This window comes from Gorilla gorilla, chromosome 6 (genome assembly GCF_029281585.2).
Source record: "Gorilla gorilla gorilla isolate KB3781 chromosome 6, NHGRI_mGorGor1-v2.1_pri, whole genome shotgun sequence".
NCBI classification, from domain to species: domain Eukaryota; kingdom Metazoa; phylum Chordata; class Mammalia; order Primates; family Hominidae; genus Gorilla; species Gorilla gorilla.
This window is the reverse complement of record NC_073230.2, coordinates 111,156,012-111,171,339: the sequence shown is the minus strand read 5'-3', so window position 1 is coordinate 111,171,339 and position 15,328 is coordinate 111,156,012. Positions and strand designations below refer to the sequence as shown.

The window sequence follows — 15,328 nt, the reverse complement described above, 5'->3', positions numbered from 1 at the left end:
AAAGTGCAGGAATTATAGGCTAAAGTTCTTTTATTGCAATATTCAGTGTTTGGGTTTTGTTTTGTTTTGTTTGAGACGAGGTCTTGCTATTTCGCCCAGGCCAGAGTGCAGTGGAACAATCAGGGCTCACTGCGCCCTCAACCTCCCGGACTCAAGCTTTCCTCCTGCCTCAGCCTCCCAAGTAGCTGAGACTATAGGCACATATACCACACCTAGCTAATTAAAAAAAAATTTTTTTTTGTAGAGATGTTGTCTCACTATGTGCCAGGTTGGTCTTGAGCTCCTGGGCTCCAACAGTCCTCCCCCACCTCAGCCTCCCAAAGCACTGAGATTATAGGCATGAGCCATTGTGCCCAGCTGTTGTTGTATTTTTTAAAGCTTTTAACCATATTTAAATAATCTCCAGAAAATATGTGATAAATACCACATCACCTTTTCATCTTTTTCTCATTAGATCAAAGTCTGATCTTTGTAAGGTTTTATTCCATTGAATCAATCCTTTTTTAATATCCTGAAATCTATACTAGGATTATAATTCTATCATAGGCTCTTTCTGTCTAATAGGTCAGAGCTTTACGGGAATATAATAAAAAAGTCATACTTTGTAGGAGATGAGATGAAATAATACCCATAGCAGATAAGTAGTTACTTCAAACCTACTTTCTTACCTCATTGCATGGTATATAGTAGACATAAACTAAATGTTTGAGAGAAATCTCTCCATAGATGAATGGATAAATAGTAAAAAAACAGAAGAAAAGATGGATTATCATTCCAGATAACTTTTTAGTATTTTCTTCTTAAGAAATCATGTTTTCTGTAAACTTGTAAATATAGGTGACTGTTTTTATAGGATGGCTGTCTGTGGTTGCAGACCGTAAATCTTAAAGAAAATGTGGAATCTGAAAAATTGAGAAAAATCATCTTAGAACTGTGTGGTTGAATGAAATGACTGGAAAGGTGTATTTACTATTTAGAAGCTATGCTGTGAGAAGTAAAAATAAGTCCCCACTTACTACTTTTCTGACAATTTAATCGGTAAAAGTTTTGTTTAAATGTTCTGTGTTCCAGTATTATTTCTGTAGAAATTTTAGTTTGGTATACTAGTTGGTTGTTTAAGACTTTAAAATAAATAGTGTTTTTTTAGAGATATTTATAACTACAGTGACTTCCTGGAGTGAGAGATCTAAAGAGAAAATTTATTCTGTAAGCCTGTATCATATTGACTGAGGATTTAGAGGTACCTTAATAAGCAAACATCTGTTAAGTTGTGCAGTGTGCCTTTTTATCTTGTATGTAAAGGACACCGTTACAAGTACTGTCAATACCAGTATTTCAGTTCTAGAATGATTAAGTAATAGCAATAACAGTTTGTATTATTGTCCTTTTATTGTGTTTATATAGTACATTTTAGATGTGATAATGAATTCTGGATTCTTTTTCCTAAAATATAATTTTTTTATTTTTAAAGCACCCTGATTTATAATTTATTTTCTTCTGCAGCTGATAATATTCTTAAATATTAGATAATTTGTTTCTTAATGTTTTTGTAGCCTTTCATAAAGCTGTTATGGAAAATAACAGTACACAAGATAACTTTAGAAAGTTCTGTTTAAAACAAGAGAACACAGGCTAGGCGCCGTGGCTCATTTCATGCCTATAATCCCAGCTCTTTGGGATGCCAGGGCAGGAGAATTGCTTGAGACCAGGAGTTTGAGACCTGCCAGGGTGACAAAGCGAGACCCCATCTATACAAAACAATTTTTTTTTTAATTACCTGGGTATGGTAGCACGTGCCTGTAGTCCTAGCTACTTGGGAGGCTGAGATGGAAGGATTGTTTGAGCCCAGGAGTTCAAGGCTGCAGAGGTATGATCATGCCACTGCATTAGATTATTTAATTCCTAAAATTCTTTTCCATTTCAAAAGTTGGTGATTGCTTCAGCAAGTTGTATACATGACAAATGTGGACTAAAAAATTATAGGTAATAAAAGAGAGTCAGAAGATATAGGTGTGTAGGAGACATTAACTAGGAAATCCAAGAACATTGTGAAGTCCAGTGGAGGTTTTGTACATGCTGTTTAGGTAGTGGCTCTTTATCGAATTGCAGTTCTGCATTGTCACATTGATTCCTTTCATCAGAGGAAACTCAGTATGTTCTGAAAGCTAATCTCTCCTAGAAGCTCTCTTTTGGTTCTTCCTGTTAATGGCTTCGTCATGCTCTTACTCACCCAGAGTGAGGAATCCTTCATGAAACCTTTACTTTCTCACATGTAGTGTTTGCCTAAAATGTCCTTACTGTCTCTTCTCTTTACCCTTCCACCTTCTTCCAATCCCTTTTCCTTTTCCTTCCAATCCTCATTCATTTTTTGTCAAAATCTTACCAATCCCTCAGTGCCATTCTACATTTTACCTTAATATTGTCAACTTACTTTTTCTCAATTATATTCTTAATATTCTCAACTATAGCTTTTTTTTTTCTGATTTCATAGCTTCATAGTACTGATTATGCCACTTTGGGGCTGTAGTATTACCCTTCTACTTTTTTTCTGGGGATTTTACCAGACTACATTTTGAAGTTAAAGATAATAGCATGTCCTTCTTACATTTTAGTATCCTCTGCATTGCTGACTTTATTCAGTGCATTTCACTAGATGTCCACATTGCCTTACCTGCAGTTCCAAAATCCAAAGAAAACATAGTTTTGTTTTGTTTTTGTGAATTCAATATTACACTCACTTGGCAACAAAATATTTCATTGACATGACATGAGTTTATGTGTGCTACAAAAGAAAAATGCTGTTTTGTAGGTTAGAAACAGTTCAAAAGGAGTTTCATATGGTTTGCCTTTAATTTTTATTTAACCTACTTAATGCACATTTTGGTACAAAATATCAAGTGTTACAGAATTATGGTTATATCATTAATGGAAATAATAAGCAGATGATCAATAATATGTTGGGGGTACTTTTTTTTTTTTTTGAGACGGAGTCTTGCTTTGTCACCCATACTGGAGTGCAGAGACACGATCTCAGCTTACTGCAACCTCTGCCTCCCAGGTTCAAGTGATTCTCCCGCCTCAGCCTCCCAAGTAACTGGAATTACAGACGTGCACCACCACGCCTGGCTAATTTTTGTATTGTAGTAGAGACAGGGTTTCACTATGTTGGCCAAGGCTGGTCTCGAACTCTAGACCTCAAGTGATCCACCAGTCTCAGCCTCCCAAAGTGCTGGGATTACAGGTGTGAGCCACTGCGCCCAGCCTAGGGGGTACCTTTTTGATGCAGAGTCTCTAAATTCTGGTGGTACCTGAGGATCTGAAACTTTGGCAGCCAAAAGTCCTGATTTGTGTGAGGCACATCAGTTCACACTAGTTGTCTAGGTATAATAATTAATAATGCTTCTTTTTCATTCTCAAAAGAGCCCTGATTTAGACAATAAATTACATGGTCACCCTACCTATAGCCAGATATTTCTGCACCAAATGCCTCGATTTTGGTGGGTGGCTTTAATTAAGGATGAACGCTTTAAGTTTTATGACGTAACTCTGTTGTTCTTGTCAGGAAGTGATATGTATAAAACTATTAATTCAGATTATATATAAGGAGATAGGGTGCACTTAAAATTGCTAGGAAGTTGAGATCTCTAGTTGTTCAGTTGGAAATAATTGAAGTAACAGTTGGACAAGCTGTCATGATGGACATAGTAGAAGTGCCTTTTAATTAAAAACAATGATAACAAAACAAAATGCAGCTACGGTTTCAGAGTTCCTTAGTTGATAGTATGTGTAAAGATGGCTGTTGTCTAAAATTATCTGAGATGTTGGCAAGGGTGAAAATCATTCCTGTCTTCTGGACATAACATACCCTAGAATTAAAATACCCTAGCTAGATAAATATGAGATATGTTGACAGTGAAACTAATTCAAGGCAGTATTTTCATTTCACCGCTCCCCTATTCACAGTCCTAAACCTAAGGTTCTTATACCTGTATTGACTCTGAAACATCAATGTTAATGATGTTATTGGTCCTCATGACCAGCAAGAACCAAGGATATTCTGGGGATGGGCTCTGTCTGCCTTTTTGAGGTCCATTTGGGTAGCCAGTGATATAGGAGCTATATTCCCTAATGGATTAGAGCACTCCGCATAGTGACAGAGTGAGAGTGAGGCAAGAAATGGTTAAAATGAATCCTAGGACCACCAGTTTAAAAGTACTAGGTAGTAATGGGGAGTCATAAAAAGATACTCCATTACTCGGTAAATGGTATAAGCCTTATTTGTTGGCTTTTTTTTGTCTCTGCATATATTAAGTTCCTAGTGGTAGTGATGGCGGGGTGGGGGGATACTACGTTCTTTAATCCACATTATCTTGGGGAATCTGTTTTTTTACGGTAGCATTTGAGATGTGTTGAAATGCTGCTGTACACCTTGATCTTTCCAGTAACTGTGATGCGCTGTTTTTTTGATACAATCTCTCCACTGAAGTCGGGTCCTTCAGGCTAAAATATAGAGCCAGAATATAAGACTTTTTTTTTTTTAACTTGGCAAAATTGGTATTGTTTTAAGGATTGAAAAGCACAGAAACAATTTAGTTGAAACATGAAGAGGAAAAATTATTTTTCTCTTAACCTTAGTGAAGTATTTTTTCCCTTGGCAGAATGAAATTAACACTGAAAACATGGTCAGCTCCATAGAGCCTGAAAAACAAGATTCTCCTCCTCCAAAGCCACCAAGGACCCGCAGGTATTGTATGTCTTTGAACATTTTCTTTAAAAGCATACTTGTTTCTACTCACTGTTAATTAAAATGACAAATTCTGAATATTTCTAAATTACTTTTATAACTTTTATTATTATTTTGTTAGGATGTAACATACGTATGACAACTGATTTGTTACTGGTTTATTAAAAATTTGGTTTCATTTTGGATAAAATTTCAATAATATACTGTAGCAGAATGTGGATACTACCATGAATTGACTATGGTTTATGTTTTGATATGTGATATAACTAAAATTTTAGTTATTCTAAAGATTCCCATTTTTTTCCTGATGACTAAATATGCTTGCCAAAAATTGCATGCATGTTGAAGTGTGAGGATATTTAATAACGTTACTAGCAAAGATGAGTTTATTTCTTTAATTTTTCTTGCTTTTCTACCAAGCTCATTTATAATAGTTAAAATCATATATATTCCTATCTTTCTTTTCCTTCCCTTCTTGTTCAGGGTAGCTGCTTAGTCAGTAACATGGTAGTATGGAAAGAATACATAGGCAGAAGAAGATAGTTTCAACTCCTTTTTAGCCATTTAGCTCTGGGATCTAGGATTAATTTACTTAATCCTGGGGAGAAGGAGTTGTTTAAATATTGTCCTAAGGATTAAATAAAAAACTATTAGAATATTTTATAGTGTCTTTCTTGCACGTAGATCTGCCAAAACTGATTGACTTCCCATCAAAATAAATTCTTTTATACAGGATACACCAATTGTTTCCATCTTAAAACTTTGGGGGAAGTTGGGTCAGACGGCCAGGGTCATGTCTTAGCATTGAGTTGCTAATTCCAAGAGATCATTCTAATGAAATCATCTCTCTCAACAAAAGAAAAAGCCTGCAGCTTCCCTCAGTAACTGAAGGTTTGGTTAGAATCCCTGCACACCACAGGAGCAATTTATTCTCATTTTGACCATGCAGGATTCTAACTGCCTGGGAAGGAAGCTGCTGAGTACAGAAAGAGGCAGTATACTCTGGTATAAAGAGGCTTTTTACATAAATAGGTCCCATTCCAAATTTTAACTTTAGCATTTGCCACTGAATGAACTTTGACAAGCCACTTCTCTGAAAATACTTTACTTCATTGTAGTGAGAGTACTCGTATTCTCCGTTTTTAAAAATTAGTGATAATGTATATAAAGCATGTAGTTACATGCCTGACCTATAGTAACAGATTTTTTAAGTGTGGTGGTAGTTATAGTCTCTAGAATACCTTTGCATACTTCTCTTAGGAACCTCAGGAAGCCTATATATAGATGAGGTTAGGTCTCAACAGTTAAATGTTCAAGATGTTAACTGTGTGCTAACAAAACTTTTAGTAGTTCTTTCCTGTTCGATTTCCACTTTGGTATCCACCAAAACTGGTTGGCATTTTAGCCACCTGTGGAAGGTAACCAGTTGAAACCTATAAAATATTAGTTATCTAACTTCTCTGTTCCATATAGGAGCCCTAGAATCCTAAAAGAAACTACTGGCCCTAAAAAAATTAAGGAACATTTTTGCTGCCCTGTGTTTTAATTTGGTTTTTGAGATTGAGCCAATATAGAGGTTTTCAAAGTCTACACTGATATTTATGATTTGTATGTTCTTCTACCTCTACCTACATGTAGCAGCAGTCTCTTCTTAATTTTACAGGAAAAGAGTAGAATATCTGAATTTAAAGCCTTTTTCCTATACCTGTTCAAAAGTTTTACTTCTGTTACTCTCTAATAAACAAAAAGATAATAAAGAAAAAAGCAAATGCATATTAAGAAAAAATATTCAACTCAAGACACATTTTTATTAGGCATACATTCTAAAAGTTCTTTGTGTGTGATTTTATAATACATGCATAGGTCACCTTTTTTCTTCTTCATGTAATGGAGTCAAATGCCAGAATGTCATTATTTTTGACAAAGAGAACCTTGTGACTTCTAAGTTGGGATGAGTTTTAGAACTATTATAAATTGTTCCAACATAACTGAAAATAAAATCACAAAATCATAAGATTGATAACAAGTAAAATAGTATATTTTGTTTTTCAGTATGACTACAGTAAACACATTAATTGTTTGTTTAAAGTACATGATGGGGCCAGGCGTGGTGGCTCACGCCTGTAATCCCAGCACTTTGGTAGGCCAAGGCAGGCGGATCACAAGGTCAGGAGTTTAAGACCAGCCTGATCAATATGGTGAAACCCCGTCTCTACTAAAAATAGAAAAATTAGCCAGGCGTGGTGGCACACGCCTGCAGTTCCAGCTACTTGGGAGACTGAGGCAGGAGAATCGCTTGAATCCAGGAAGTGAAGGTGCCAGTGAGCCAAGTTCGCGCCACTGCACTCCAGCCTGGGTGAAAAAGCAAGACTCTGTCTCAAAAATAAAAAAACAAAAATAAAGTACATGTTGGCTGGGCATAGTGGCTCACGCCTGTAATCCCAACATTTTGGGAGGCTAAGGTGGGCGGATTGCTTGAGTCCATATATATATATATATATATATAAATATGTGTTGTGTGTATATTTTATTTTTATTTATTTATTTATTTATTTACTTTTTAAACGTTTTTTGTTAAAAATAAGACACACACACACAGTAGCCTAAGCATACACAGGGTCAGGATCATCAATATCACTGCCTTCTGCCTCCACATCTCATCCTGCTGGAAGGTATCAGGGGCAGAAACACACATGGAGCTGTCATCCCCTATGATAACAGTGCCCTCTTCTAGAATACCTCCTGAAGAACCTGCCTGAAGCTGTTTAACAGTTAACTAATTTTTTAACAATTAGAAGGAATACACTCAAAATTAACAACAAAAAGTAAGTACATGGCCAGGCGCCTGTAATCCCAGCGTTTTGGGAGGCCAAGGCGGGTGGATCACCTGAGGTTGGGAGTTCGAGACCAGCCTGGCCAACATAGCGAAACCCTGTGTCTACTAAAAATACAAAAATTAGCTGGGCGTTGTGGCAGGCACCTGTAGTCTCAGCTACTTGGGAGGCTAAGGCAAAAGAATTGCTTGAACCCGGGAAGTGGAGGTTGCAGTGAGCCAAGATTGTGCCACTGGACTCCAGCCTGTGTGTGACAGAGCGAGATTCCATCTCAAAAAAAAAAGTACGTAAGCCAATAACTATTTTCTTTATCATTATTATCAAGGATTATGTCCTGTACGTAATTACATGTGCTGTGCTTTTATATGACTGACAGCATAGTAGCTTTGTTTATACCAGCATCACAACAAACGTGAATAACGCATTTTGCTACAAATTCATGGGAATTTTTCAGCTCCATTATAACTTTGTGGGGCCACCATGGTATGTGTGGCCCATCATTGACTGAAACATCACATGACTATACATGTCTTTCAGTCATTTTTAATATTCCAATTCTTTCTGTTTTATTTTGTTTTGTTTTCAGACAGAGCCTTGCTCTTTTGCGCAGGCTGGAGTGCAGTGGTGTGATTATGGCTCACTGCAGCCTCGACCTCAACTGAACCTCCCACCCTAGACTCCCAACTAGCTGGAACTACAGACACACACCACCATGCCTGGCTAATTTCCGTATTTTTTGTAGAGATGGGTTTTCTCCATGTTGCCTAGGCCAGTTTTAAACTCTTGGGCTCAAGGGATCCATCCATTTTGGCCTCCCAAAGTGCTGGGATTGCAGGCGTGAGCCACCATGTCCCACCAGTATTCCAGTTCTTCCAGTTCTTAAAAGTGAACAGAACTAGGAATGATTGGGCATTTGACAGAAGCCTCTAATATGAAAAAACAGGAAATGGAGACAATACAGAGTAAAATGAAAAAGATGGGGGGAAAAAAGAAACAACAGTCCACTTTTCTCAGTCATTGGGAAATGCTGCAACCACGAAATAAGAACTGTGGGTAATAAGTAAGAAGCTCTTAGAAATTAAGAATATAGGCCAGGCGCAGTGGCTCATGCCTGTAATCCCAGCACTTTGGGAGGCTGAGGTGGGCAGATCACAAGGTCAGGAGTTCGAGACCAGCCTGGCCAATATGGTGAAACCCAGTCTCTACTAAAAATACAAAAAAAAAAAAAAAATTAGCTGGGCGTGGTGGTGTGTGCCTGTAGTCCCAGCTACTCAGGAGGCTGAGGCAGGAGAATCACTTGAACCCGGGAGGCAGAAGTTACAGTGAGTCGAGATCACGCCACTGCTCTCCAGCCTGGGCAACAGAATGAGACTCTTGTCTCAAAAAAAAAGAAAGAAATTAAAATACTATAAATTTAAAAATTAAGCAGAAGTTTGGAAAATAAGGAACTCCATTTTCCAATAAAATATTGGAATATTTTATTTCCAATGAAATATTGGAATATTTTATTTCCAATGAAATATTGGAATATTTTATTTCCAATGAAATATTGGAATATTTTATTTCCAATGAAATATTGGAATATTTTATTTCCAATGAAATATTGGAATATTTTATTTCCAATGAAATATTGGAATATTTTATTTCCAATGAAATATTGGAATATTTTATTTCCAATGAAATATTGGAATATTTTATTTCCAATGAAATATTGGAATATTTTATTTCCAATGAAATATTGGAATATTTTATTTCCAATGAAATATTGGAATATTTTATTTCCAATGAAATATTGGAATATTTTATTTCCAATGAAATATTGGAATATTTTATTTCCAATGAAATATTGGAATATTTTATTTCCAATGAAATATTGGAATATTTTATTTCCAATGAAATATTGGAATATTTTATTTCCAATGAAATATTGGAATATTTTATTTCCAATAAAATTTCCAAAATAAAGAAATTCATTCATTTCAAGAAAATGAATGGATAAAGAGAAAGTAGGAGAGAAAAGGAAATTAGAAAGCAAACTAGAAGATCTGTCACTGAACTAATAATAGTCTAAAAGAGTAGGGAAGAAGAAATTAGCAAAAAAAAAAAAGAAGAAAAAATGTATTAGAATTAAAGGGCATAAATTTTTATATAGAGCGTATACACCAAGCTTGATATACACCACCAAATGTGATGGATAAAAATAAAATTGTTTAAAAATATAGTTTTTTAAGTTACATTATGAAATTATAGAACATCCAACATAAGAACCTTGCTTAGGTTTAGAGTAAGATAAAAATAATGCTGAAATTTGGAGTAAGTTTTTTTTAATTAAAAACTTTGAAAATACTCGATTAACAAACCAATATATCATACTCGATATCTGTCAAGCACTGTTCTAATTGTTGTTCAGATGTTAACTCATTTAATTCTCCTAACTACCCTGTGAAAAAGGTACTGTTAAGGATATATGGGGTTTGTTAATCAAGTAAATCTGTAAAATACTGGTCATGAGGCCGGGCATGGTGTTTCACACCTGTAATCCCAGCATTTTGGGAGCCCGAGGAGGGCGGATCACTTGACGTTAGAAGTTTAAGACTAGCCTGGCCAACATGGCGAAACCCTGTCTCTACTAAAAATACAAAAATTAGCCGGGCGTCATGGCGCGTGCCTGTAATCCCAGCTACTTGTGAGGCTGAGGCAGGAGATTCGCTTGAACCTGGGAGGCGGAGGTTGCAGTAAGCCGAGATTGCACCACTGCACTCCAGCCTGAGTAACAGAATGAGACTCTGTCTCAATAAAAAATATGTAAATAAAATACTGATTATGGAAAAGTGGTCTCATCATGTACACGTAGGGAAAATAATACACCTCAATTTATATCAAAATTTTTATCTCATCCTTTTAAAACTCATATTTTCTATTTGTATTATAATATGTTCTTTGGATAACCTATTGGTCTTTGCATATGCTTTATAAATTGTAGGAGGTGTCTGCAATTATTTTTTGTTTTAGATCGCAAAAATTTGACAGCCACTCTTTCAGATTAAGAACCTACTTGTAGGCCAGGTACAATGCCTCACACCTGTAATCCCAGCTCTTTGGGAGGACATGGCAGGTGAATTGCTTAAGTTTAGGAGTTTGAGATCAGTCTGGGCAACATGAACATGGCAAAACCACATCTCTACAAAAAATACAAGACTTAGCCAGGTGTGGTAGTGCACATCTGTAGTCCCAGCTACTTGGGAGGCTAAACTGGGAGGATGGCTTGAGCCCTGAAGGCAGAGGTTGCAGTGAGCCAAGATAGTGCAACCGTACTCCAGCCCAGGTGGCAGAGCAGGACCCTGTCTCAAAAAAAAAAAAAAAAAAAAAAAAAAAAGAATCTACTTGTAAAACTTGAACAGATATAGGAATATCTTATGAGAGTATTGCTGTCGTTTTAATATGATCAGTATTCTGGAGATAAATGAATATCTTCTCATGTCCTAGGAATGTGGGAATGTGTCTAGAGAATCTGAACTTCACAGAGTCTTTATTTATTTATTTATTTTATTTATTTTGAGACAGAGTCTCGCTCTGTCACCTAGGCTGGAGTGCAGTGGCGTGATCTCAGCTCACTGCAACCTCTGCCTCCCGAATTCAAGTGATTCTCCTGACTCAGCTTCCTGAGTAGCTGGGATTACGGGCGCATGCTACCATGCCTGACTAGGGTTTTGTGTTTTTAGTAGAGACGGGGTTTCGCCATGTTGGTTAGGCTGGTCTCAAACTCCTGACCTTGTGATCCGCCTGCCTTGGCCTCCCAAAGTGCTAGGATTACAGGCGTGAGCCACCATGCCTGGCCCACAGAGTCTCTTTTAAGGGGAAACCTGGTGTACCAAGTGATTACTGCCAGTTATCTGGTTGGATAAAAAAAAGGTTGATCACCTAGGGGGAGAAAAAAAAGCAAAAACTCTGAGGTGGGGTCCAGTGGCTCACCCCTGTAATCCCAGCACTTTGCGGGGGCCGAGGCAGGCAAATCACTTGAGGCCAGGAGTTGGAGACCAGCCTGGCCAACATGGCAAAACCCCATCTCTACTAAAAATACAAAAATTAGCCAGGTGTGGTGGCATGTGCCTGTAGTCCCAGCTACTCAGGAGGTTGAAGCACAAGAATTGCTGGAACCCAGGAGGTAGAGGTTCCAATGAGCCAAGATGGTGCCACTACACTCCAGCCTGGGTGACAGAACAAGACTATCTCAAAAGAAAAACAAAACACAAAAACTTAAATATACAAGCCCTCAAGAAGTTTGCTTCATATAAAGTTCTTAAAAAGCAACAAAGCCTGGGCAACATAGTAAACCCTATCTTCTTCTTTGGTTTTTTTTTTTTTTTTGAGACAGGATCTCATTCTTTCACCCAGGCTGGAGTGCAGTGGCATGATCAGAGCTCCCTGCAGCCTTGACCTCCCCAGGCTCAGGTGATCCTCCTACCTCAGCCTTCCTAGTAGCTGGGACTACAAGCATGCATTGCCACACCCAGTTAATTTTTTTGTATTTGTTGAAGACACAGGGTTTTGCTATATTGCCCAGGCTGGTCTTGAACTCCTGGGCTCAAGTAAGCCACAGTGCCCAGCCCCCATCTCTCTCTCTCTCTCTCTCTCTCTCTCTCTCTCTCTCTCTCTCTCGCTCTCGCTCTCGCTCTCGCTCTCTTTTTTTTTTTTTTTTTTTTTTTGGAGACAGTCTTGCTCTGTCGCCTAGACTGGAGTGCAGTGGCGTGATCTCAACTACTGGAGTGCAGTGGCGTGATCTCAACTCACTGCCATCTCCACCTCCTGGGCTCAAGCAGTTCTCCTGCCTCAGCCTCCCAAGTATCTGGGACTGCAGGTGTGTGCCACCACACCTGGCAAATTTTTGTATTATTAGTAGAGATGGGGTTTTACTGTGTTGCTCAGGCTGGTCTCAAACTCCTGAGCTCAATTGATCCACCCACCTTGGCCTCCCAAAGTGCTGGGATTACAGGCGTGAGCCACCATACCTGGCCCCCATTTCTTTAAGGAAAAAAATAAAGGCAACTAGAGGGTATAACCCACCCGAACAAAGGAGTATACCCAGAAAGAGGAAAATGAGACCTGGGAAACAGGAGAATCTGAAACCAGAGAGAACATTAGCTCTGTGATGGACTAGGGAACCAGTAGTCCACACTGGAGCAGGAGGCCAAAAGTTACTAACAAGGATGTCTGTGGTATTGATACTTACTATGTGTGCTTGTCATTATTGAGAGGAGCTATACCAATCTGCAAGAAAGTAGAAGAAAAGCTGAGTAACTGATGATGCATAGAGAGCTAAGCCATCAGAAATCCAAGGCAGTCATTAGGGGAAAACAAGACACTATAGAAGAAAAGATACGAAATTATGGTGTCATAGATGGGAATACTATCTGCAGTCATACGACTGAGGTAATGAAAAATTACAATATAACAGTATTGGAAAGATAGAGAAGGACACTTCCACAGTAGGAAGTCAGTAGAAAATGTGTGAAACAAAGATCAAGAAATAACTTTTGAAATAGTCTGAAATACAGAGGTGTAAATTTTAGAAGCAGCTATAAAAAAAATGTTGAAAGTGGATGCCTCTGGCTAACAGGAGGGCTGCGGGGCAGAGACTATGTTTTTCATTAAAAGTCTTGTATTTGACTTTTTAAACAGTATATGTGTATTACCTTGATGAACATTAAATTTTCTTAGTCTGAAAAACTGCAGTTTTTATTCGCAGCCAGATTGTAATGGCTCTTAATATGCTAGTCTTAGCTACATAATTCTCAGGTATCAACTTGTTTAACAGTCTTAAAATGCCCTTTTTAAATGTTTGTTTTTCAGTTGCCTTGTTGAAGGGGATGCTAAAGAAGAAATACTGCAACCACCGGAACCTCATCCGGTGCCACCCATCTTGACACCTTCTCCCCCTTCAGCTTTTCCAACAGTCACTACTGTGTGGCAGGACAATGATAGATACCATCCAAAGCCAGTGTTGCATATGGTTTCATCAGAACAACATTCAGCAGACCTCAACAGAAACTATAGTAAATCAACAGAACTTCCAGGGAAAAATGAATCAACAATTGAACAGATAGATAAAAAATTGGAACGAAATTTAAGTTTTGAGATTAAGAAGGTCCCTCTCCAAGAGGGACCAAAAAGTTTTGATGGGAACACACTTTTGAATAGGGGACATGCAATTAAAATTAAATCTGCTTCACCTTGTATAACTGATAAAATCTCTAAGCCACAGGAATTAAGTTCAGATCTAAATGTCGGTGATACTTCCCAGAATTCTTGTGTGGACTGCAGTGTAACACAATCAAACAAAGTCTCGGTTACTCCACCAGAAGAATCCCAGAATTCAGACACACCTCCAAGGCCAGACCGCTTGCCTCTTGATGAGAAAGGACATGTAACGTGGTCATTTCATGGACCTGAAAATGCCATACCCATACCTGATTTATCTGAAGGCAATTCCTCAGATATCAACTATCAAACTAGGAAAACTGTGAGTTTAACACCAAGTCCTACAACACAAGTTGAAACACCTGATCTTGTGGATCATGATAACACTTCACCACTCTTCAGAACACCCCTCAGTTTTACTAATCCACTTCACTCTGATGACTCAGACTCAGATGAAAGAAACTCTGATGGTGCTGTGACCCAGAATAAAACTAATATTTCAACAGCAAGTGCCACAGTTTCTGCTGCCACTAGTACTGAAAGCATTTCTACTAGGAAAGTATTGCCAATGTCCATTGCTAGACATAATATAGCAGGAACAACACATTCAGGTGCTGAAAAAGGTAATAATATAGTGTCAAATATTTAAATGTCTTTCCTATGTGCTAGTCACTGTTTTAAGCACTTTAACTGTATTGATTTATTATGTTTTATTCCACACTCTACCATAGAACCTACAGCAAAATCTGTCTTAGATACTAATTCTTTAATATAAGCTTTTAATGTATTGTTAACAATTTGGTCACATTATATTACTGGGTTTTGTGTTTCTAAATTATTTTAGTAGTTATAACTGGATAACTTATTTTCTTTTTCTTCTGTATTATAGATCTTAGTGTCTTTGTATCGGTCAAAAATTTATCTGACTGAATAATTAGAAATAATTTAGGGAAGAATCACTTAAAATAACAGTGGCAAAAATACTATAGAATGTCTTGATTGGCCATATAATGTTACTCGTTTCTCCTAAATATTTAGTCATTTTTTACTGTTCCTTTAACTACAGATTACATTTTTTTGTTTGTTTTTACTGTCTTCACAAATGCTTCCAAATATGGCTGCTTCCAACCCTGAGTTTAACCCAGGAACAATACTGCAAACTGCTCAATTCAGTAGTGAGTGGGCTATATGCATACCTACCCATCAAAGCTATTATTTAAAGAATTATTATTTTTTTAGCACTCTTAGCATTTCAAGATAATGCATGCACTCAGTTCCCAAAGTGTATTATTGCTTCTTGAAACTCCTCTTTGATCTGCTGAAAGTAATGATGGCTACTATCTTAAACAGACCCTAAAGTTGAGAGTAAACATATAAATTTGAAAGCTGTTTATTGATATATTGATTATCAGTGGTCACTTACCTATCAGTGAACTTTGGTAGTGACACATACAGACTGGTATTTATAATGTGCAGGCAAAATAAGTACTGTGACCTTGAAAGATTTTTTTTTTTTTTTTTTGAGACTTGCACTCAAAAGATTTTTTTTTTT

General features: G+C 37.4%; 1 protein-coding gene across 2 annotated transcripts in view; it reads left to right on the top strand.

Moving 5' to 3' along the window:
* PTPN12 (protein tyrosine phosphatase non-receptor type 12) overlaps nt 1-15,328 on the top strand; it is a 103,364-nt gene that overhangs the window by 76,498 nt on the left and 11,538 nt on the right. For both annotated transcript variants that reach the window (XM_004045637.5, XM_055392518.2), the window contains exons 12-13: nt 4,659-4,744; nt 13,429-14,399. In XM_004045637.5, the coding sequence (XP_004045685.1) occupies nt 4,659-4,744; nt 13,429-14,399 (1,057 nt within the window). The remainder of the gene's footprint in view (nt 1-4,658; nt 4,745-13,428; nt 14,400-15,328) is intronic.